Source organism: Pestalotiopsis fici, assembly GCF_000516985.1.
Source record: "Pestalotiopsis fici W106-1 unplaced genomic scaffold PFICI_Scf_6, whole genome shotgun sequence".
Classification (NCBI taxonomy): domain Eukaryota; kingdom Fungi; phylum Ascomycota; class Sordariomycetes; order Amphisphaeriales; family Sporocadaceae; genus Pestalotiopsis; species Pestalotiopsis fici.
The window spans coordinates 602,480-624,330 of NW_006917096.1; the positions used below are offsets into that span (position 1 = coordinate 602,480).

At 41.7% G+C, this 21,851-nt stretch overlaps 5 protein-coding genes across 5 annotated transcripts; 3 read left to right on the plus strand and 2 right to left on the minus strand.

Annotated features, from left to right (window-relative positions):
• Positions 1-8,542: 8,542 nt before the first annotated feature.
• On the plus strand, positions 8,543-10,188 carry PFICI_08660 (uncharacterized protein; the record flags this gene model as incomplete). Its single annotated transcript, XM_007837241.1, has 2 exons — positions 8,543-10,000; positions 10,057-10,188. The coding sequence occupies 2 exons, from the start codon at positions 8,543-8,545 to the stop codon at positions 10,186-10,188; spliced, it is 1,590 nt and encodes a 529-aa protein (XP_007835432.1).
• A 602-nt stretch (positions 10,189-10,790) lies between these two features.
• On the plus strand, positions 10,791-12,082 carry PFICI_08661 (uncharacterized protein; the record flags this gene model as incomplete). The annotated part of the gene is made up of 3 exons (XM_007837242.1): positions 10,791-10,880; positions 10,955-11,062; positions 11,126-12,082. The coding sequence occupies 3 exons, from the start codon at positions 10,791-10,793 to the stop codon at positions 12,080-12,082; spliced, it is 1,155 nt and encodes a 384-aa protein (XP_007835433.1).
• A 177-nt stretch (positions 12,083-12,259) lies between these two features.
• On the minus strand, positions 12,260-13,360 carry PFICI_08662 (uncharacterized protein; the record flags this gene model as incomplete). The annotated part of the gene is made up of 2 exons (XM_007837243.1): positions 12,260-12,533; positions 12,642-13,360. The coding sequence occupies 2 exons, from the start codon at positions 13,358-13,360 to the stop codon at positions 12,260-12,262; spliced, it is 993 nt and encodes a 330-aa protein (XP_007835434.1).
• Positions 13,361-13,927: 567 nt separating this feature from the next.
• Positions 13,928-16,188, minus strand: PFICI_08663 (uncharacterized protein; the record flags this gene model as incomplete). Its single annotated transcript, XM_007837244.1, has 2 exons — positions 13,928-15,723; positions 15,879-16,188. The coding sequence occupies 2 exons, from the start codon at positions 16,186-16,188 to the stop codon at positions 13,928-13,930; spliced, it is 2,106 nt and encodes a 701-aa protein (XP_007835435.1).
• A 3,164-nt stretch (positions 16,189-19,352) lies between these two features.
• Positions 19,353-21,110, plus strand: PFICI_08664 (uncharacterized protein; the record flags this gene model as incomplete). Its single annotated transcript, XM_007837245.1, has 3 exons — positions 19,353-19,491; positions 19,565-19,963; positions 20,026-21,110. 3 exons carry the CDS (start codon positions 19,353-19,355, stop codon positions 21,108-21,110), a joined length of 1,623 nt encoding a protein of 540 aa, XP_007835436.1.
• Positions 21,111-21,851: the final 741 nt, after the last annotated feature.

Here is a 21,851-nt window from a genome sequence, read left to right on the forward strand (position 1 = left end):
TTAATTATCACCCACTTATACGTTATTTAATTAAATAACACATTATATAACACATTTATACGTTTTAGATAAGTTATTAAGATAGAAATAAGGGCTTTAATTAATGCAATTTAAATAAATATAGCAGTGTGATTTCCCGTTTTGCAGTAAATATACTTAATTTTGTTATAATCGATACCATATAATTATATAAGTTAATTCCACTTACACCCATCACAATAACTACTTCCTTAATTACACCTATTACACCCCCTATAGCTATTATTATGGCTATTTAAGATCTAATTAAGCGGCATTATATAGACGTAATAAATAAATCCTATATATTGCTATTAAAATTCCCGCGTTTTAATTAGTTAGCTCCCTAAATTTCTGACTTTTTCGGGAAGGACAAATCGGGAAAGCCTTTCTTCCCATTACGTATTATAAATAATATATATAAGCGGGCTATAAAACGCGGCTTTAATCCGGCTAATTCCGCGTTCGAAATTAAGCTTAAATATATAAAGGATGCTTTCCGATCGGGAAGGCCTAAGAAATAAGGCGAGGAATTAGACCGTTAGGTGACTGCTATAATCCGCCGTAACCGCTACGGCAAAAAAAAAAACGTGCGAGATTATAGCTAAGGAATTAAAGGAATAATTCGGTATAATTATAGGCCACTTTATAATTTAGCGCATATTTAAAGCTTTACGGTTTTCGAAAACTAAGCCTACGCGCAAGCCGGAATTTATAGCTAAATAAAAAGCGGCCAAATTATAATTCGCACTAAATTATTAAAACTAAATTATAAAAAATTAAAAAAAAGTTATATAATTTAACGAAATTAATATTATAATTAGCTATAAAAGAGGTGGCTATAAAATTTAGCGCACTCTCGAAAAGGCATTTTCGAAGAGTTATATACGTCCCCGTTAAAAAGGCTATAGCGAATTTATATTTTAGGGTGCCTTTAGCTATAATTTTATAAGCCCTTGCTATTGCTAAGGCTTAAAAACTAAGGTAATAAAAAAGGCTGCTGCTAAAAAGGTGGATAAGCTTAATATAAAGCTTAAACTAATTATAAAAGCAAAATAAAAGCTTAATAATGCTATATCCCGATTAAAATTAAGGAATAAGCTTAGGAAAAAGCCTATATAGCGTTTTAAAGCTATAATTAGGAAGTTATTACGCTTTAAAAAAGGAGGAATCGACTAATATAAATATCGCAAAAAGATCTTATTAGCTAAAATATTTCCTTATAGGGACCGCCTAGCTAAAGAACGGGAGGATATATTCGTCTAAAAGGACGGTGCCCCTGCTTATAAACACTAATTTAACGAAAAAACCTATAATTTAAAAAATATAGCTAAGCTATTTTAGCCTGGTAATTCGCTAAATCTAAATGCTATAAAGCCCTATTAGTATTATCTGAAACGAGAAACTACTAAAAAGGGACCGCCGGCTATAAAAAAGGAAGCTATAAAGCGCTGGTTAAAGGCTTGGCGGGAGATGCCATTTAAGCGTGTACGGGCATGGATTAAGAGGATCCCACATTATATATAAGAAATTATATGGTGCGAGGGGGGGAACGAGTATAAAGAGGGAAGAGCCCCGCGCCCTAATAGGCCAGGAACTGATTGGGCCGTCCTAAAAAGGAAATTATTAATTGAGGTTGAGGACGAGGAGGAGTGGGAAGAGGATCAGTTGACTAAGGAGGAAATGGCTTATCTATTGACTGGCCATTGATCTGTTGTAGTTGTCAGATGGTGGATTATGGTTCCCATATACTGGGGTGTGCTTGAGCACACGGATCAACCCTATAATATTTAGATAAATGTACGGGACCTCCCGGGGATTAGCCGGGGCCACCTAAATAAGCGTATATTTTATTAAAACTAAAAGGCGCAAAATATAAATTAATATATTATATAATTAATATTTATATTAGATTAGTTTAAACTTTAATAGGAAAGCATTATTTTAATTAATAATTAAGAGTTTTAATATTTCCGCCGAAGCTACGAAAATAATAATTACGAAGGAAGCCGGAATCGGCCTAACGGCATTATTAAAAATAACCTCCGATTGGAATAATTAGGAATATGCGTTTTAAATTTAAGCATAAATTACCGGATTAACTAATTATTTTAAAAATAAAACGATTTTAATTAAAACCCTAATCGAACCGGATATAAAAAAAATTAAATATATAAAAACCGCGGCTATTACTTTCGAAGCTGCAGATATAAACGACGATCCGATTATATAAAATAAAAAAAATAGGGAATAAACGATTACGGATCTTATTAAAAAAGGTTAAAAGTTATTTAACTTCGATTATAACTATTATAAAATAAAAAAGGCTATATACGCTAAATAATATACGGCGATTAAAAAATTATAAAATAAATAATTATAACGATTTTTTTAAACTTTTTCTCTATATATTGCTTAATTAACGAGCCCCTATATAAATAATACGAAAATTTAAGGGCTCGCTATAACAAATTAGCTATAAATAATAAAAAAAAAATAAAAAAATAATATTTAAAAGCTTTTAAGCCTCCGAAAATATTAAAAAAAGCTACTAATTAGGTTAATAAATAAAAAATAATTATAGCGAAAACCTAGGTAAAGCAAATAGTCGAAGTATAGGATAATTCGGCTTAAGCTATAAATTTCCTAAATATAATTATTTTAATTATGCTATAATAGGCCGTTTTTTATTAAATTTATAAAAAATAAAGCATTTTAAATAAGAATTTAAAATATCGGGTAATAAACAACGATTTCCGTAAAAATTTAAATATTTAATAGCCGATTAGGCTAAAAATTAGGAAAAGCGCTTTCGCAATTTACGCTAATAAAGCTAAAAAATAGCCCTAAAACGGATAAAATAAAGACGCTTACCCTATTAAAAATTAAATGCCTCCCCGATTAAATGCGGCTAATTTATATAAAAAAAAAGTAAACGAATTACCTATAATAAAAGGTAAAAAAATATTAAATGCCTTATTTGCCACCTTTTTTACGCCTTTAATTTATATTTTTACGTATTCTTAAAAAAAGCCTATTTAGGTTTCGTCCCTAAAAATAAAATATAAATACGAATAAATAAAACTTTTAAAAAAAACCTTAATTTATAGGAATAAGTTCGTAGCATAAAAAGGATTAAAATTAGCCGAATTAGCATATTACGAATAACTAAAAAAAAAATCGCTTCCGATTAATACAAATTAATAAAACGGACGATTAATAGTAAATATATAAAATAATTTTATAATATTTATAAAAAATTATTTTTTGCGCTATTTAGTTATTTTAAATTTAGCGATAACGATTTTAATTATAAATATAAAAATAAGGCTTATTAATTATAAGCAAACTTTTAATTATAATTTTATTTAATTAGGCGACCGGAAATTATTTATTTACGGGTACGGTATAATAATTATATAGCTCGGATTTAAAATATTATTATTAAATAATATAGCCTATTATCCTAGGTTGCTAATTATATTAGTATTACTCCGTTAATTACGAGGATAAAGATATTATTAAAATAATAAAAACGATTTTATAATATTACGCAAAAAAAATAGATTTTTAATTAGTATATTTTAAAACCGATACGGATAATATATTTTCGAATATAGATTTTACGAATTATTTTTAGCGTTATTTGCTATTTACCGAAAAAAATATATAATATAAATAAAAAAGCTATTATTAATTAGGGAAGCTATACGATAACATTATAAAATAAAATATTTAGGCCCGGTAGCTTTCGAATATTTTATTTATTTATTTTAAAAGGTAAGAATTAAAAGACTAATTATAATAAAATATAAAGCTTACGCATTTATAAAAATTACGCGCTAATTACGGTAAGCGTTACGGCTAATTAACGAAAATTATAGCGAACGATTAGCTATAAATTTTTATAATTATATTAAAAAAATCGAAAATTATATATCCTAAATGCTAATTACCTATCGGTAAACGGGATATATATAGGATTATTATTTTACGGAAAAAATTGCGGTTATATTAATTAACGCTTTCCGATCGTTCCTAAATATAATAAAAATTTAATATAATATTAAAATTAAAATTATCGAATGCGATAACAAAATTATAAAAATTAAATAAGTAATAAAAAAATACTTTGAAAATAAATATATTAAATTCGAGCCTTTAGCATTATATATATAAACCTAAAATAGAATTATTAAACGCTTAAGGGGTATAATTAAAAAAAAAACGGATAATACGCATTAACGCAAAACTCCTTTACTAATTTTGGCCCGAAATCGGCAAAACCGCGGTATATTTATATAATCGCACGCCGAATTATAATTCCCGATAACGTATATTATATATAAAATTTTATAAAATAATTACAAAAGCAAAAGGAGTTCTAAATCCAAGCTATAAGCTTAATTAAATTTATTTTAAAATATTCGGATATAAAGCATACGCAATAACGCCAATAATATAATAGAAATTCGGCCGTTTATAATAATTAGCACCTAAAATATAAATAAGATACCTAATCGGATATAGGTTATCTAATATTTACAAAATCTAAATTCCTAATTAAAATAAATTAATTAATACGAAAAATATAATTATAAACGAAAAAAAATTATGCGACGGAAAATAGGATATATTTAAAAATAAGCTTTTAAATACTGATACCCAGCTTATCGCCGATTTCGTAATTAATTACGTAATATTTAAAAACGAGATCCTATAGGAATTAAAAAATAAAAATACCGCCGCAAAAAATATCTTGCTAGGCGATAATTAAAATAATTAAAAAAAAAGTAATAATTAAAAAAATAAAAAAGCAACGCTAAATAAAAAAAATAAATAATACCCCTTTATTATAGCGAAATTTGCCCTTTAAACTCTATTATAAATACTTCTATTAGCTTTATTAATATATAGCATAAAAGCGATTATAATTAAAAATATAGCGCTATTAAAAAAAAGACCTAAAATAATCTTATAATAAATAATTTTCCTAGCTAATTATAAAGCCGTTCCTAAAGCAAAATAAAATAATAATTAAAACGATAAAACAAAGCTAAAACGCTTTTTTTATTAAAAGGTAAAAATTTATAAAACGGAAATCCCAGCTTCCCCTAAATAGCATTATAAATTATATTATTATCCGTTTAGCAGATTATTTTTTTAAATAAAAGCTAATTATTTATAAAATTATAAAAATATGCGATTTTAAACCAAAATTAATAAGAAAAATTTACGAATAAAAAATAAATAAATTTTTAATTATATATAAATATACGTATATAAATTCGATAAGCACGGGAAATTCCAAAAATATAAAGCAAAATTCGTCGTTCGCGATAATTAATAAGCGAAATCTTAAAACCAAAAAATTTACGCGGTTATATTAGCTAAAAAATTATTTCGCATCCTAATCGCGATTATAGCGAAATTCGACCTTAAATTAATATAATATAACGTAATAAACGCGTTTATATACGCTCTTATTAATTAAAATATATTTATAAAAATACCGGATAAATATCGAAAAAAAAACGCTATATTATTATTAAATAAAGCATTTTATAAATTACGGATATTACCGCTATTATAATAAAAAAAATTTATAAAAACTCTAGCCGAAATCGGTTATACCTAAATATTATATAAGCCTTATATATTTATTAAAAAAAAATACTAGTTTTTTTTTTACGTTAACGATATAATTATCGTATATAAAAATAAAAATAAAAAAGCTATTAATTATTTAATATAGCACTTTATAAAAAAATATAAAATTAGTAATAGCAAGCCAATATAATGGTTCCTTAGGATAAAAATAATTAAAAATCGTATATCTAAAATAATCTAGCTTTCTTAAAAGGCTTATTTTAAAAAAATCGCCAAGTTTATAAATAAAAAAAAATTTATATAACGCTAATAAACTACGAAAAATTTATATTTCGATTAATTATAGCGTTTTTTTACGAAATATAAAAATATTAAAAAAAAATTAGATTACTATTATTCGCGGCTATATTTATAAAATTAAATATTATATTCGCAATAACTAAATTAGCTCGATTCCTTAATAATCTAAGCTAAATATATTAAAAAGCTATTAATCGAGTTTTAATTTACCTAATTAATACTAAAAAACTTTCGCTTAAAATCGGAAAATCCTTTAATTTAATAATTATTAATAACGTATTATTTACCGATAATAGCATCGATCGCAAAAATACTTAAATATTCGCTATAAAGTTATTCGGAAAACTAATTAATTAGCGATTAAATAAATAAAATATAATTATTATTTTTATTATAAAAGCTAAATTATTTACCTTAACGCAAATTACTAAAAAAATATTATTTATTAGCCGATTATTAAAAAAATTATCGATATAGCTAAATAATAGCACTATTACTATTAAGTATAATAATAAATAAACTATTAATTTAATTAACGCCGAAATCGCGTTATTAAAAATAAAGCTTTATTATATAAATATTTATAACTATTAATTACGATAAAAAGCCTAAAAAAAAAAATTAGAATTATCTATAAACCTTTAAATAAAATAATAATAAATAAATTAACGAAAAGCTTGCTAATAGGCAAATAACAGAATTTTCTATAATAAATAAAATTTAACGTTACCTATCGTAATTAAAACGAATAGCTTTAAAAAAAGCTATATTTTACTAATTAGCAATTTTAATTTAAATATGGCCAAATCCACGATAAATCGTAAATCTAAAGGGGTATATTAGATAGTAAATTATAATTCCTATATATTAGGGTATGCTTAAGCATACGGATTAACCCTATAGTATTTAAATAAATATACGGGACCTCCCGGGGATTAGCCGGGGCCACCCAAATAAGCGTACACCTTATTAAAACTAAAAGGCGCAGAATATAGATTAATATATCATATAATTGACACCTATATCAGACCAGTTTAAACTCCAATAGGAAAGCACCACCTTGATCAACAGTAGTATAGAAAATGGCTGTTAGCTGCAATTTATTTGACAGCTGGTGACAGCTGAGCGGAAATTTCCCCTGTCAAGTGGGGTGGGCCATGACTTTTGGGAGCGACTTCCGTAGTGTGTGCGCTATGGGATCAGCTGGTTAATGCCGAATCTAGGTACAGTGAGCGGCACCACCGAAACTAGTTAGATTTCTTCAATGGTGGATTGGGCTATGTACTTGCGGAATTGCAGACATGCAGATGCGCTAACTACAATCATAACGTTCAGCTACGTGTGCTACTTTATTGTCATGCTGTTGCTTAACGTGTGGCGATACCGAAATGGGAGAGGAAACAAGAGACACAAAGAGAGAGAGCTCCGGGTTCGCCGGCGAGCCAAGATGTCTTGACTGTTGGCAGCGGCTTGGCGACGCAGTTCCCGCACGGGTACCACTGTGCCCAGCTTTTGCCCAGCTATTGGGGCTGATCCGAATCCAATCGGCAAGTTTCCCAAAAATGCTTGTGTCAAGCCACCCGTCCCTGTCTGAGAGATATGCCGTAGAACTGTAAAGTTCGGGAAGCTGGGGGCCTGGTCTTTGGTGTCTGGGCAAGACAAGTGCCGCACATCGTATCGCATCGCATCCATCTGGGCTGACTTATCTGCACCGAATCTACGATTACATACCCAGCAGTACGGAACAGGGGGCCTGGCTCACGAATCAGCCGTACATTGGTTTTGGTTACAAATAGCGCACGAGCCCAGACGCTTTTCCCTTGACAACCCCAGATTCGCGGATCCCAAGAGGAGTTGATATGACGGATCAGTATTACGGTCGCATGAGTCCAGAATTCCCACATTGTCTCCCAGAAATTAGGGGACCTGATGGAGTTCTGCGAAGCCTAATGACCGTAGCGTAGCCTAGAGGTGGAGCATCGTGAGGCTCGAGCTTGCATGGCTGGTTGGCTGGCGAATGCGCGACAAGGACCTGGAACGGCGATTCTGCTGTCTGACGTCGCTCCGGACCGAATCCCTAATCTGGGGCAGGATTCAGGATGGACACCAAGATTACCCATTTCTGGCAGATAATAGCCATTAGCCATAGATAACGGGCTGCCGGGCGACCAATACGACTGGAGTTCCCCCGGCCTGGGACTGGCCCCCGGGTTTTGTCATACCAAAACGTCAAGCTTTCTCGCCCAGTCTGTCGAGTGTCTGACTAGCCATCACCACCCATCTCTAGCCCAGTGCCCACATGGCCGTCCATGTCTAAGGATGTACCTACCCAAAGGAGTAATCGTTGAAAAAGTTAAATCATGGATGACATCTCGCCTCAGACTTCATCTGTTCGACTCCAAGAATCTTTTGCTTGCTGTTGCATCCGTTGGTCGCGCAGCGCAATATCACCAGTCGTCCAATCGCCCGCATTCCAGACGGTGCGTTATTAATAGTTCACTCTTTGACGACGACAATTGGGTGATATCAGGAATCCTGCCAATTCATTCTGCAGATTGATTCCCGGGCGAGACAGACACCAATCGCAAAGTCGTTCGTGTTCTCGATCGCAAACATGGAGCATCCTGTCGAGAACCAGCACCAACACGCCGTGGCCAACGATGCCATCGCGTTGGAGCAGCTGGGACACAAGCAGGAGCTGAAGCGAAACTTCTCCCTGGTTTCCATGCTTGGTCTCGCCTTCGCCATCCTCAACACCTGGACAGCCCTCGCCGCCTCCATCTCTCTTGCCCTGCCCTCCGGTGGCCCCAGCGCTGTCGTCTGGGGTCTGATCGTGGCCGGTATCTGCAACCTGTGCCTCGCCGCCTCCCTCGCCGAGTTCCTGTCTGCCTACCCCACAGCCGGTGGCCAATATCACTGGGCTGCCATTATCTCTTGGAAGCGTTGGAGCCGTGGCATCAGCTACGTGACTGGCTGGATCAATGTATCCGGTTGGGTCGCCCTGACTGCCACTGGTGGTCTGCTCGGCAGCACGTTTGTGCTGAACGTTATTGCTCTGTTTGATGAGAACTACGAGTCCAAGGCGTGGCACCAATTCCTCATCTACCTTGCCTTCAACGCTGCTGCACTGGCCATCAACGCATTCGCCAACAGACTCTTGCCTCTGGTTACCCAGGCCGCCTTCTACTGGTCGGTCGCCGGTTTCATCATCATCAGCATCACCCTATTTGCTTGCGCCACGCCTGACTTCCAGCCTGGCTCTTTCGTCTATGGAAGCTTCATCAATGAGGTTGGCTGGCCGGATGGCCTTGCCTGGATGCTTGGTCTGCTTCAGGGTGCCTTTGCCTTGACTGGATTCGATGGTGTTGCTCACATGATTGAGGAGATCCCCGAGCCGCACATTCAGGGACCTCGCATCATGCTGTACTGTATCGGCATCGGTATGGTGTCTGGTTTCTTCTTCCTCAGCTGTCTCTTGTTTGTCCTCAAGGATGTCGACGCTGTCATTGAGTCTGCGGCCGGACCTCTCCTCCAGATCTTCATGGATGCTACCAACAGCAAGGCTGGTAGCACTTGTCTCTTGATGTTCCCCTTGATCTGCATGCTGTTCACCACTACCAGTATCATGGCTACCAGCTCTCGTATGAGCTATGCCTTTGCCCGTGACCGTGGTCTTCCCTTCAGCCACGTCTTTGCCAGAGTCCACCCTACCCTGGATGTTCCCCTGAACGCCCTCATCTGGACAACCGCCTGGGTTGTCATCTTTGGTTTGATCTTCCTCGGTTCATCCAGCACCTTCAACGCCATTACTGCTGCATCGGTTGTCGCGCTTGGTGTCACCTACGCCATTCCTCCGGCGATCAACTGCCTCCGTGGCCGCAAGATGTTGCCCGAGACCCGAGCCTTCAAGCTCCCCAACACCATTGGCTGGATCTTCAACCTTGTCGGCATCGCCTGGGCCATCTTGACCACTGTCCTCTTTGTCTTCCCTCCCGAGACCCCTGTCGATTCCGAGAACATGAACTACTGCGTTGCTGCTTTCGGAGTCATCCTGGTGATTGCTGGTTCCACTGTAAGTACTCTGCTTTTACATTTTCGCCTGAACCTTTTACTGATTCTTGCTCGCAGTGGATCTTTGATGGACGCAAGCACTACACTGGCCCGGTCATGGATGTCCAAGGCATGCTCAACGGCAAGGTCGAGGGCATGGAGCCCGTCCAGTCGGGAGAGACCGCCGAGATAGAGCCCACGAAGCACTGAGCTGCCCCAGGGTCTCTTGTATAGAATCCGTGTATTTATTATTTATCCGAGATACCTTTGTCAATTTGATGTTTTATTACATGAACCAAGTTAAGATTGTCTGTGCATATTGAGACGCCCAAACGTTTTCTTGCCTAATGATATTTCAGTAAGACAAAGAGCATGCAACATACCTGCACCAGAAGGACTAGTTGTCTTTCACAAGAGTGTCCTCAATGAGAATTGGCAGTCTCTGTGGTTGGTAGTCTGGGTAGGCATTTGTATATGTAGTAGTGATTGATACTTGGGATCCAATCGGTATGGCACAAGTACAACACTGAAAAAAACGAGGTGCAGTTCTTTGGTTGCCCAAGGTTCAATGTTGAATCTGAAGTTGAGGTTCAAATTATTCAATAAGGACACCTCGATTAGGCAAGCGCATTAGCGTGTCCCACTACAAACGGCGACCAGACCCGCTGCAACGTGGTGGTGGTGGGGGGATCCATTGAACATTGCTAAAACTGGCAACAAGCTCAATCTGGTACATCTGATACATACTACCAAAGCTCGACATCAAACACGGTAACAGTAGTCACCAAACAGCACGCGAGAGAGACGCAAAGATGGCGACTCACAAGGACGTGACTGACGAGTCGGGTGCCGTCGTCTACTACTACACTCGAGAGAAGAAAGACGGACCCTACAAGGCAAACGTATGTTATCAAATCCCTTCCCACTCATATCCAAGTACCTACCGTAGCTAACCTGCCTACTACCTTGGTTTTAGCTGCCGCCGAAGACAACCGTGAGCTATGTCAAACAGCTTCTCGATGTCTTCTTGCCAGCCGGCTATCCGTACACGGTCACTGCCGATTATACGCCCTACCAGATCTATGTAAGACGCCCTTGTATTATAGCTCTAGATTGCAACATGAGTTTGCTGACTTTCCGCCTAAAGGACTCACTCCAGGCCTTCTCTAGCTCCATCGCCGGGCTGATGTCCAACAGAGCCGTGTTGCAGGGCTTTGGTGTGGGCAAGGAGGGCTCCTCAGCCACAGGCGCTGTCCTCCTCTCCGTCCTCCAGGAGTCGACTGGCCGACTTGCCACCATTGTGTTTGCCCACCGCTTCGGTCAGGCCATTGAGCCCGAGTGCAAGTATTACCGCTTCATGGCCGACATCTTCAATGATGCCGCCCTCCTGCTCGACATTCTCACGCCTTCTCTGCCCCAGGAGCCAAAGATCATTGCCCTCTGTGCTGCCGGTATCTTGCGCTCTCTCTGCGGCGTCGCTGCTGGCGCGGCCAAGGCCAGTCTCAGCGCTCACTTTGCCAAGACTGGCAATCTCGCGGAGCTCAATGCCAAAGATGGTAGCCAGGAAACTGTCATCTCTCTCTTGGGTATGCTGGCTGGTAGTGTGATTGTCAACTTTGTCGAGGGAACCACTGCCGTCTGGCTGTCCATGTTTTTCCTGCTCGGTGTCCACCTCTGGACCAACTACCAGGCCGTCCGATCTGTCCAGATGCGATCTCTCAACCGACAGAGAACCTGCATTGTCGTTGACGAGTATCACAAGAGCGGTCGCATCATGCGCCCGGCCGAAGTCGCCAAGGTAGAGCGAATCCTGACATGGGAGGGCCCAGATATCGATTTTGCTACAAGTCTGCCCGAGACACTCCCCTACGACTGGATCCTCTCTCTCAAAAAGGAGCCCTTCATGATTGCCTACACAACGCGCGGTGCAAGAATCTACCTCCGAAAGGGCGCCACAAATCTCGATGCATTGGAGGCTTATGCTCGTGCTCACAGTGGTTATGTCTTTGAAAAGGAATTCTTCAAGGCACTCGCGAGTGCTGGCTGGGATTTGGACGCAGGAGCAGTCGAGACTGGACGAGCAATTCGAATCGCCCTGGAGTAGAAATGCGATAGACTTGCATTTCAGAGATTGGAGATGATGCTGATGATGACTGACTATGATACCCAATGCGAAGCCTTCTTTCGGGCCTTGATGCAATTCCGAACCTTCTTGTCTGGGATCGTGGGGTCCCTTATAATACATTTCGTTTATACATATCTTGTACATGAACACGTGAACTTACTGGATGCCCAAGCCTCGCAGGGCTCGCATCTTGACTCCTTCCCAGCTGTTTAGCTTGGGCCGCACGTCCAAGTAAAATGAGGGCTTGCCATCTCCACGCGGCCGGCCCGTGTAGAAATCAATGATATACTCAATTTCCTGCCCGCAGCGATCCACTACCCAGTCGTGTCGATCAAACGGTGCTTGGTAACCCAACCATGTATTGATCTTGGCCTTTGGCGACAGTTTTGAGCTCAAACCAGAAAAGGAGCTTAACCTAGGACCTTCGCAACTGTTAAATCATACAAGTTAGCATATTATTCTAAATGTCTTGTGTGTAATTGCTCGATCCAGCACGCGTCAATGGTGGCTGTCAGATATCTCTGCAATGATCACGTACCTCGAGCCCTTTTGATAAAACGGCGCCTCCCACTGCTTAATCTCGGCCCAGGCGCGCTCATTGACGGCATTGTGAATGGGCACAATGGTGCGCATGTCGGGAGCCTGCGGGTCGTGACCCTTGCGCTTCATGGCGTCGAAGAACATTTTCTCTGATGGGTAGATCCAATTGCCCGACGCCTCGTCGGCGCCCGTCTCCTGCTCCTTGTTGGCTGGCATGTGCTGTGTTCCTTGTTGCCCAGCCTCGCCTTCTCCCGTTGGCAGGAGTCCCGATCGCGGTATCGAGGAGACGATGCGGCTGGTTCCTAGTCGCGATTGTTCTGGGACTTGCTGTTGAAGGTGGTGTTGCACGGCTGCGGTGGTGGATGAGGAGCTGCTACCAAAGGGCAGGTAGGAGAGAATGCCTGATGTCCAGGACGTTTGTTGGGGCTGCTGCTGCTGCTGCTGGGGTGGTGCGGCGGGAGAAGGAGACGATGATGCCGACGCCGCCCGCGCCTGCTGCATCCATGCTTCGCGCGCCTTGTGGTCTACGGGACAGCTCTCTTCGGCATCGGCGCCTGCTGCAGCGGTCGGTATCCGCGGGTGATCTGGCGGGAGAGGGGCGGAGGTGGTGGAGGACGAGGAGGAAGAGGCTGCGCGGGCTTGTTGCATCCACGCTTCGCGGCTCTTGTGGTCGACGGGACACGCCGCGGCCGGGTCGTGCGGTTTCGCGTCGCTCATCCTTTTCGGTTGTGTGATTTGTGGTGGTATAGACCTGTATAGATGAACTAGACGGGATTGCAAGAGGCCAATGTCGTGTGTTTTGCCGTCGGGTTTCTAGTTGCAAGGTTGATTTGAGGTCATATTCAAATTTACGTTTCTAGCGGCGATCCAATGGAACCGTCGGTGTTGTCAAAAGCTAGCGGTTGTCGCAACTTTTTAGTGGGGAATGTGCGGACGGTTCCGCCATATGACCGAGTACGTACCTACCTTTTTTTCAGGTAGTATTGATGGTATACTCCGTGAACATTAAAGCTCACGATCCAAACTTCAAAGGCCCCGTTGCAAATTGACTCTTTTCTTAACAAATAGTATTTCCAATGGCTTACGCTCTTTGATTCTTGGAAGAATGGTTCTTGTACGTTGTTGTACGTGAAATTGAGTCTAGGACCTGGGGCTCTTTACGCGGCATTATCCCGAGTATCATCTGGCATGATTCAATCTGTAGTGTCTCAACTGCGGACTATGCCTGCTAAATTGAAGAGAAAAACAAATATCTATTGATAAACTCCCAATAAGTCAAATGAGTCAAATGATCTCGAGTTGATCAAGGATCGTCCCATTCGAGTATTTGACCTCACGATCTGCATTGATATCGATATCCAACATTCGGATCCCAAGCGAAGAAGGAATGAAGAACAAGCCGCATCTTCGATATTTACGCCGAAGGTCGTCCACAGGCTGAATCATGAGTCCTGTGATCCACCACGATCTTTCCCCTTCAGAGGAGATGAAATCAATACAGCGCAGAGGCAAAGCCCATGTGCTGGAACTATCCTGGACTGGATCAAGCGACGGGTCCTCATACAAGAGTGTGGACAGCGTCGGAGTCTTTATTGTTGCCAGAGGAACAATTCGGCCACGGCAACGAAGACTGCTGCCCCGTTCAACCTGCCCAAAACCAGACCCAGCAACAGGAATGACATTTGGCACCAAGTCAAAGACTAGCGGCTTCCATCCAATGTTTTTCCTTGGCTTATCGACTTCCCTTCCATGTTTTTTCCACGTCGTTGATCGCCATTTCTCGGCAGCGTCCCAGTGACCAAACACACCTGGAAGAAACTCGTAGTACACTCGGCCGTCGATGCTGGCCCAGGACCAGCTGGGCGCCCGGTAGTCTTTGTCGTCTGGCCTCGAACCCGAAGTTTTAAACTTAGTTTTCAGGGGAGAATGTGCATGCCACTCGAGCATAGGCAACACGTGGTGTGTGAAGATGCCGGCTGCGTAGCCTGAAGAACTGCCACCAAGTTTTGCATACAGGCTTGACATCATCTCCGCCACGCCAGCAAGAGCAATCAGTTTGTCCTTGCCTTTGGTGAGACTGGTTCGAGTATAAGATTCTACCGTATTACACCAAGAGCGTAAAAGTTCATCGTCGAAGCTGATGTGTCCTGTGACCGGAACAAGACCGCCGACCGATGAACCAGTAGAGCCACCCTTGATGGAAGCCAGGAAAGGATCAAGATTCTTGAATCCAGTATGTCCGACATTCTTGGTCAAACGAGTCAAGCCCTTGGGGTAGATCTCGCAAGCGTCCAACTCGGCACACTCCCATAGAATCTGCTGTGCGCCAAAATGCAGGACACGAGGAGCCAAAAAGCGCTCCTGAAACACCCAGCCGCGCTTCATGAGCGGCGTTTTGGTCACCTCTGCCCACCAAAAGAATGGGTCAACCGCCTGCCAGGTGTTCTTGAGCCTGGGCGCCAACGTTTTCTTGATCTGTGGAGGCAGTAAGAGAGGCTTGTTGAGCATCTCCAGAAATCCGAAAGCATTACTTGAGACCCCAGTGGCAGATATATTCAGAACGGAATGAGAATAAATCTTGCACATTTTCAGACTTTCAGTCTGCCAATCCGAGTCAGAGTCCTGAATTATGCACAAGCAGTCGATCCAGATGTATCTGATGCCAAGGCTTATCGCTACCTTGATAGCGTCTTGAAAGGCCTGAGGCAAGCCGGACACTGGCTGTCCATTTTTGAAGTCATCTAAGTTGGACTGGCTTAGACAAGGCTGTTGGTTTCGCGTCCATCTGTGGCTTAAAGTCGCATATCGGTATTCGACCGCGTTCTCGGAAATGACGAGCTTCCATGTCTGCCCCTTGCCATGACCAACATCAATGAGTCGTTTTGGCTGATACTGACCACCGCTAGTTCTCCATGAATTGATGATTTTGCATTTCGGGTGTCTTTCAAGGCATTCGTTCATCCAAGTTCGGGCCACATCAAGAGACGGGCGGGGAGCCAAGTCCTCGTGACGGGAGAGGGGCAGAAGATTTCTCAAGAAGTTCCTGGCCTTCTGTTGAAGCAGAAGCTCTAATCCTGGGTCTGTATCTGTTAATTACTGTACTTTGAACGGATAAAGAGGTAAGGAAAACCCCCAAAAAGAAGAAGAAGAAGAAGAGGACAAAGAGGACGAGATAAAAAATTGACCTCGGGCGGGTTTGATGCCAGGGGACGCCATCAAAGAGACAATCACTTACTTTGTGATGGCACGAGAAGGATTTCTCGACCATGATTGAATGCTTCACTGTGGCTGCGTGCGATCCACCATAGTCTGATCCGATATGTTGTAGTATTTCCCGATGATCGCCATTTAGTGTGTGAGGTGATTGTGGAATTTTCCAGCTTTTGCTCAACATTGTCAATTTCCGATGCCAGGGCCGTGCAAAGGAAGCAGCAGCCCATGATAGCTGCTTTGAAGCTTTTGCTATCAGCATGGTGGTCCGTCAACAATGGTGTTGAGATGTCGGCTTGACTCTGCAGAATAGACTGACAACGATTGCAAAGCATTCTGAATTTGAATTTGATAATAGGCACGATATTTTGTGATGGATCAAAGAAGAATTTGACGAGGAAGCTGCACCGCGTTGAAGTTATAAATGCATAGCATACACAAGCAATGATGAACCCCCTCCCCCAAATATCAAAGTGACACTGAGCAGAGGTGGTTGTGCCAGCACCAGTGGCTCTGCAAAAGGCTCAACGCCTCATCTGACATGCACATAAGCAATAAGAGACGCTACCTAGAGCAGGCTGTGTGATAATTTGATAACTCTCTTGTAGTGGCGCAGGGACCTTTCAGGTAGCCAAGGTAATTGCTCACAGAAGTTATACACGATTCACGTGATGCAAAAATCACTTCTGTAGAGTATGTGGCCTGGCAATACTATCACATGAAACTCTTGGCCTGTCTTTGGATGAATCGAGACCTTTTTAGTGGGGTGGCTTAGAACTACTTCTGCTATTTTGATTCCTAGTGTGGGAAATTGACTTTGACCAAAGTAATAGATACATCTCTTATTGTGACGGATAAAAGCATGGAGTCCTGGACCCTCCGACTTACCGGCTAGTTCCGAAGGGAAACTTGAGCCGATTAGATTTCGTGTATTTTATTGTCTAGGTATTCAACGAGCAATCATCCAAGTGAAGGCTGAAGTGAACTCAGTTGAGATAGCACCAACGCTGTTAGACACGGCGAGTGACCTAGTTTATCTCTAGGTACTCTCAGTTTTGGGAGCCTCGAGGTTGGATGGTATTGTGAACCTCGTGTGTTTAAAATATATTGCTCATAATACCGAGTCTCAAAGCCTCTTCGGCTACTTCAGCTGCAAAGGCTGCTAATATCACAAGCATGGCGGCACAAAATAAACATGTGCCTAACTGATTTGAGTCCTCTTTCGGCAACAGCCCTCCTCGCTCTTCCCGTGGTCAGACATAACTGCGCAGATGGTGACACGATATTCGGTTTATCCAATTAGAATACATTCTTAAAAACGCTTCAAGAATATTAAAACCAAGAAACGGCGCAGATATGCGCTGCCACACTATGCTTCCCATCGATACTCTGTCCACTCGAGCACCTAATATAATTTCAAAAGAAAAAGAAGGAGCTGTTTGTGCATTTCATCTTAGTAGAACAGATCACTAAGAACACTGTGAAGATGTAAAAAACTAAATATTGCGCAGCCACGCATTATGGACCTTTAGATTTTGTCAGGCACTCAAGGAAAAACTATTCAAAAACACCATATTTACCTAATAGACTCACACCCGAATAGCTGTAATAATAAATTAATAACAAATTATAATTGTTAAAACCTTTAAATAGAATTAATTCTATCTAATTTCATTTCTTTTTTACTTGTTTTATTTTCTTTCTTATTTTTTCCTTGCCTGTTGTATTTTTCATAATCATTAGTAAGGTGATTTTTGCGTTGAGGTGAAAATTCAATTAGGCTCAGATCAACCCCTTGCTCTCACTCATTCATTTACATACGCTCTTGCACATATACTTCCTCTTGGATTAACCCTCATACTCTCTTTACATATGTTTACAGACAAATATACATAAACAACAATCGAGCTCGTGGAGCTTCGTGAGCTCTTTCGCCGATAGAATGTGAAGCAATTGGCAGTCTGCTTGGAGCAATATACGTATGTATCCATCTGTCGGAACAATCAATGCGCAGGCCCGAGGAATTGCGTGCCATTCATGGTATGGGTAAGAGTGAAAATATCGTGGCCAGATCGAGGTTCATATTTGCACTGCAGATGGAAAGTGCTAAGTGGCAAAAAAAAAAAAAAGAAAAAAAGAAAAAAAAGAAAAAAAAAAGAAGGAAAAAAAGAAGGAAAAAAAGAAGGAAAAAAAGGACTCTGCCAAAGATTATGACCTTGTTGATGCTAGGTTGGGTTACTTTCGTATGATGAGGATTTATCGTATATCCTTTCACTATTCTGAGCTGGGTGTGGAGCTCCCACTCTTGCAAAATCGGCGTCACGGTATGACGCAGCGTATAATAATTTGTTTTCGAACCACAGCATGTGTTTCCGGCCGATTCCTGTTAATAGACTGTCCAGAGTATGTACACATCCAATTCCCAGACGAGGCGTATCAGCAAAACCCGCATTTCAGCCAAGGCAAAGTCTTCCGTATTAGCAGCGGACGATATTTTTAGTCGGTAGGACTTTTGATTATCGGTGCATGATGACTGACACATACAACTATAAGTCTGATGATGCTTCAGCCATTTTAAGAGTGGTTAGTTTCGCGGTTACTAGAATCATGTCGGCGCGTGGGAGAAATGTCCATGCCATTCAAGAGTGAATCCGGGATGTGAGGTTTATACTGGTCGACCTGAGGCTCCAGCACATAACATCATATAGACTGAAGAGCTATCCATACATCCTGTCCGCTCTTTTCTAGTTAGACTGATGACGGCTTGCAGAAATTCCGAGATCCCGGCATCGCAAGCCACTGGTACCTGCCACCAACCTTTACGTTCCGCGCCTGACCGCTGTGCCTTCCGAATTTCATTTATTTTGAAGGCATGAATTATCCTCTCCTCCCCTCCTCTCCTGAAAAGGCCATTCATTCGAGCGATACCAAGAGTCGTGAGTATTTAGGTGCTGTGAAACCGCCAGTTTAAGGAATTTTGGCAATGAAAAGCACGTTGCATGCGAATTTGGAGGAGCGTTCATCGCATGTATTTTCAATTTGTCCGTTCAGCCTAGTGCAGTTTAAAAGCTTGCATCTTTGTTTTAAGCCTAGAGGCACCACTTATCTCGAGTGTCTAAATGCATCATTTGTGTTAATAATAATTCAAGCATACTTCGCGGGATTGCAAACAGAAGGTGGCATTGGACAAGGATGGGATTCTCGTATCCCCTAGCGGTGTTCAGGGCAGTTCAGGGCCCTCCCCCACTTGCGCAGCGACCTAAGTCCGGTAGCCGTGCAAATAGCAGCACGCGCTGTCGTGTTATACGAGACATCGTCGTATTAGAGTTGTCTGCCAAGGCTCGTTTCGATATACTAGTGAAGCGACTCGCATTGACCAATGTGAATAATTGAATTAGAATTCTATATCAAGGGCGTGTCTCTCGCCTCGAATTGTGTGAATGGCATCAATGTTCTCGTCGTCAGAGTTTTGCGCGTTCTGGCGTTCGTCCTAGCCAAGATGCATTTGCGTACGACTGCCGTATTGTGCGTCCTGGCGGGTCAGGCTCTGAGCACATACACCTGGCCATCCAAATACGACGACCTTGAAGACATTTTGGCCATGCACTCTGGATATAGGAGATTCGGCTTCTCAGACTGTTCGTTGGCTCTTTTCTTTCTCAATATTCTCAATGTATCGCACAACTTTCTAAAATACAAAAAATCCTGAAGTGGTAGTACCGTGCAGCTTTGGATCGAATTCGCCAGGTATACAAAACTCGGCAGAATGGATGCGCTCAGTCTTCCACGACATGGCAACATATGATGCATCCACGGGAACTGGTGGGCTGGACGCCTCGCTTCAATTCGAGCTCGACAGGGCCGAGAATAAGGGATCAGCATTCAACAACACTTTTGCCGCCATGAACGATTTCGTCACGCCTAGAACTTCTGTATCTGATCTTCTCGCTCTGAGTCTGGTCGCCGCGTTGGCAGCGTGTGATGGACCGAAAATTCCTCTTCGTGCAGGCCGTATTGATGCCACAGAAGCTGGGCCGGCTGGTGTACCGGAGCCGACCGATGACCTCGAAGCTACGCGCGACAAGTTTCGCAAGGGTGGTTTCAATGATGGTTCGTTCATTCGTTATGATGTATGCCGTAGAATCGCACGGAAAATTGATCCCAAATTACAGAAGATATGATCGCCATGGTCGCCTGTGGCCACAGTCTCGGTAACATTCACAGCGTTGACTTTCCGGAAATCGTCCCAGGCGAAGCAACTGATCTAAATGTCGGCCATTTCGATTCGACTTCCTCAGAATTCGACAACAAGGTGATCACAGAGTATCTCGAGAATGATACAGCAAACCTGCTGATCGTGGGAGCCAATGACACCTTCAACTCGGACAAGCGCGTCTTCAACGCCGACGGAAACGTTACCATGACCTCTCTCGCTGATCCTGCCAGCTTCCAGGAGAAATGCGCCAACATTTTTGAGCGCATGATCAATACCGTCCCATCCACAGTGACTCTCAGCGAGCCAATCGAGATCCTGGACGTAAAGCCCTACGTCAACCCGCTGCGTCTGCAAGAGGATGGTACAATCCTGTTTGAAGGCTCAATCCGGGTTCGCAACAATGCAGACAGGCAGCTCAATGGCGACGATCTCGAGGTGTTTCTGAACTACCGGGACCGCTCCGGCGCCAACGTCACCGAGCCCATCACTGCCGTCCGGGCTCGGCTCAAGGGCGGACAGTCCTACGGGTTCTGGAACAATGTGTTTACATGGTTCGAGTTCTCTGTTTCTCTCGACGCTAGCACAGCCATTAGCAGCTTCGATATTCATCTCACCACTCCCTCGACTGGAGCGTCACTTCTGCTGGACAATGAAGGTACCGGGGGTTATGCCGTGACGTCGGATTTGTTGTATCAGCAAACTGCCTCCTGTCTGGCTTTCAATGATATGGCAGCCGCACTATCGGTGACAGCGGCACTGCGCAAGGAGCTGGTTGATACAAACAGTCCGCCTCTTCTGCAGCTTTCGCATCGTGTTACTCAGCCCGGAGTGATGCTGCCAAAGCTGGAGCTCGAGACAATTCCGTTTCAGATGAGCTCCGACAGGGAAACAAGCGGTTACCTATACTTCCAGGCCAATGCGACATTGACTGGGGGCTGGAGTACAACTTTTGACATTGAGACACAACCCGGTGGGGACGAAAATGGACTTAGAATAGAGCTTCTAAAGACAAATAGTCTTTCGGCGACCTGTGGGCCGTAGATTGAATGAGTTGTAGTTTTGTTTTATACCCATTTCTAGCCCGATGTGTCTTTCTATGTCTTTCAATAAACCAATAAACACGCATCTTGACAGCTTCCTTAATAACCTTTGCAGCATTCTGGCTGTTATCCTTAACCATAAGACTGCATCAATTACCAGTGATATCCAAGGACATTTCGCGTCGACCTACTTATGCCAACTTAGCTTTACTAATTATATAGCACGCGGCTTAGTCATTTTAGACAATAACGTTAGCCTGCAATCCAAGAGTTCAACACTTACCAGACACGGAAACGAACAACACAGGCGCCCCAGATCGTCATGCTCCATAGACATTGTAAGACGCGAAGCTATCGCATTCATTTTCTCTCAAAGATATTGTAGCTTTATTGTTAAACGATGGATATCTCTAGACTAGTTTGAAATGGGTGTGGGAATCCCACTTCTGCAAATGTGGTGGAAAAGTTTCTCGATCTTGTTTTCTTCCCTTAGGACGCGCTTCCAGTCTTTCTTGTCGCCACCAGCATCGATCAGTCTTTTGGGTTGATAGCCCGCTCCATGCGTCTTCCATGCATTAATGCTCATGCATTTTGGATGATGGTTACGGCATTCATTCAACCATTTCTTGGCCATATTCTGCGAGCGACATGGAGCTAGCTTTGCATTTAGACTAAACGTCCGAGACTTTGCACATTACTACTCACCAGTCTCTGATCCGGATGTCTCTTCACCATCCTTAGG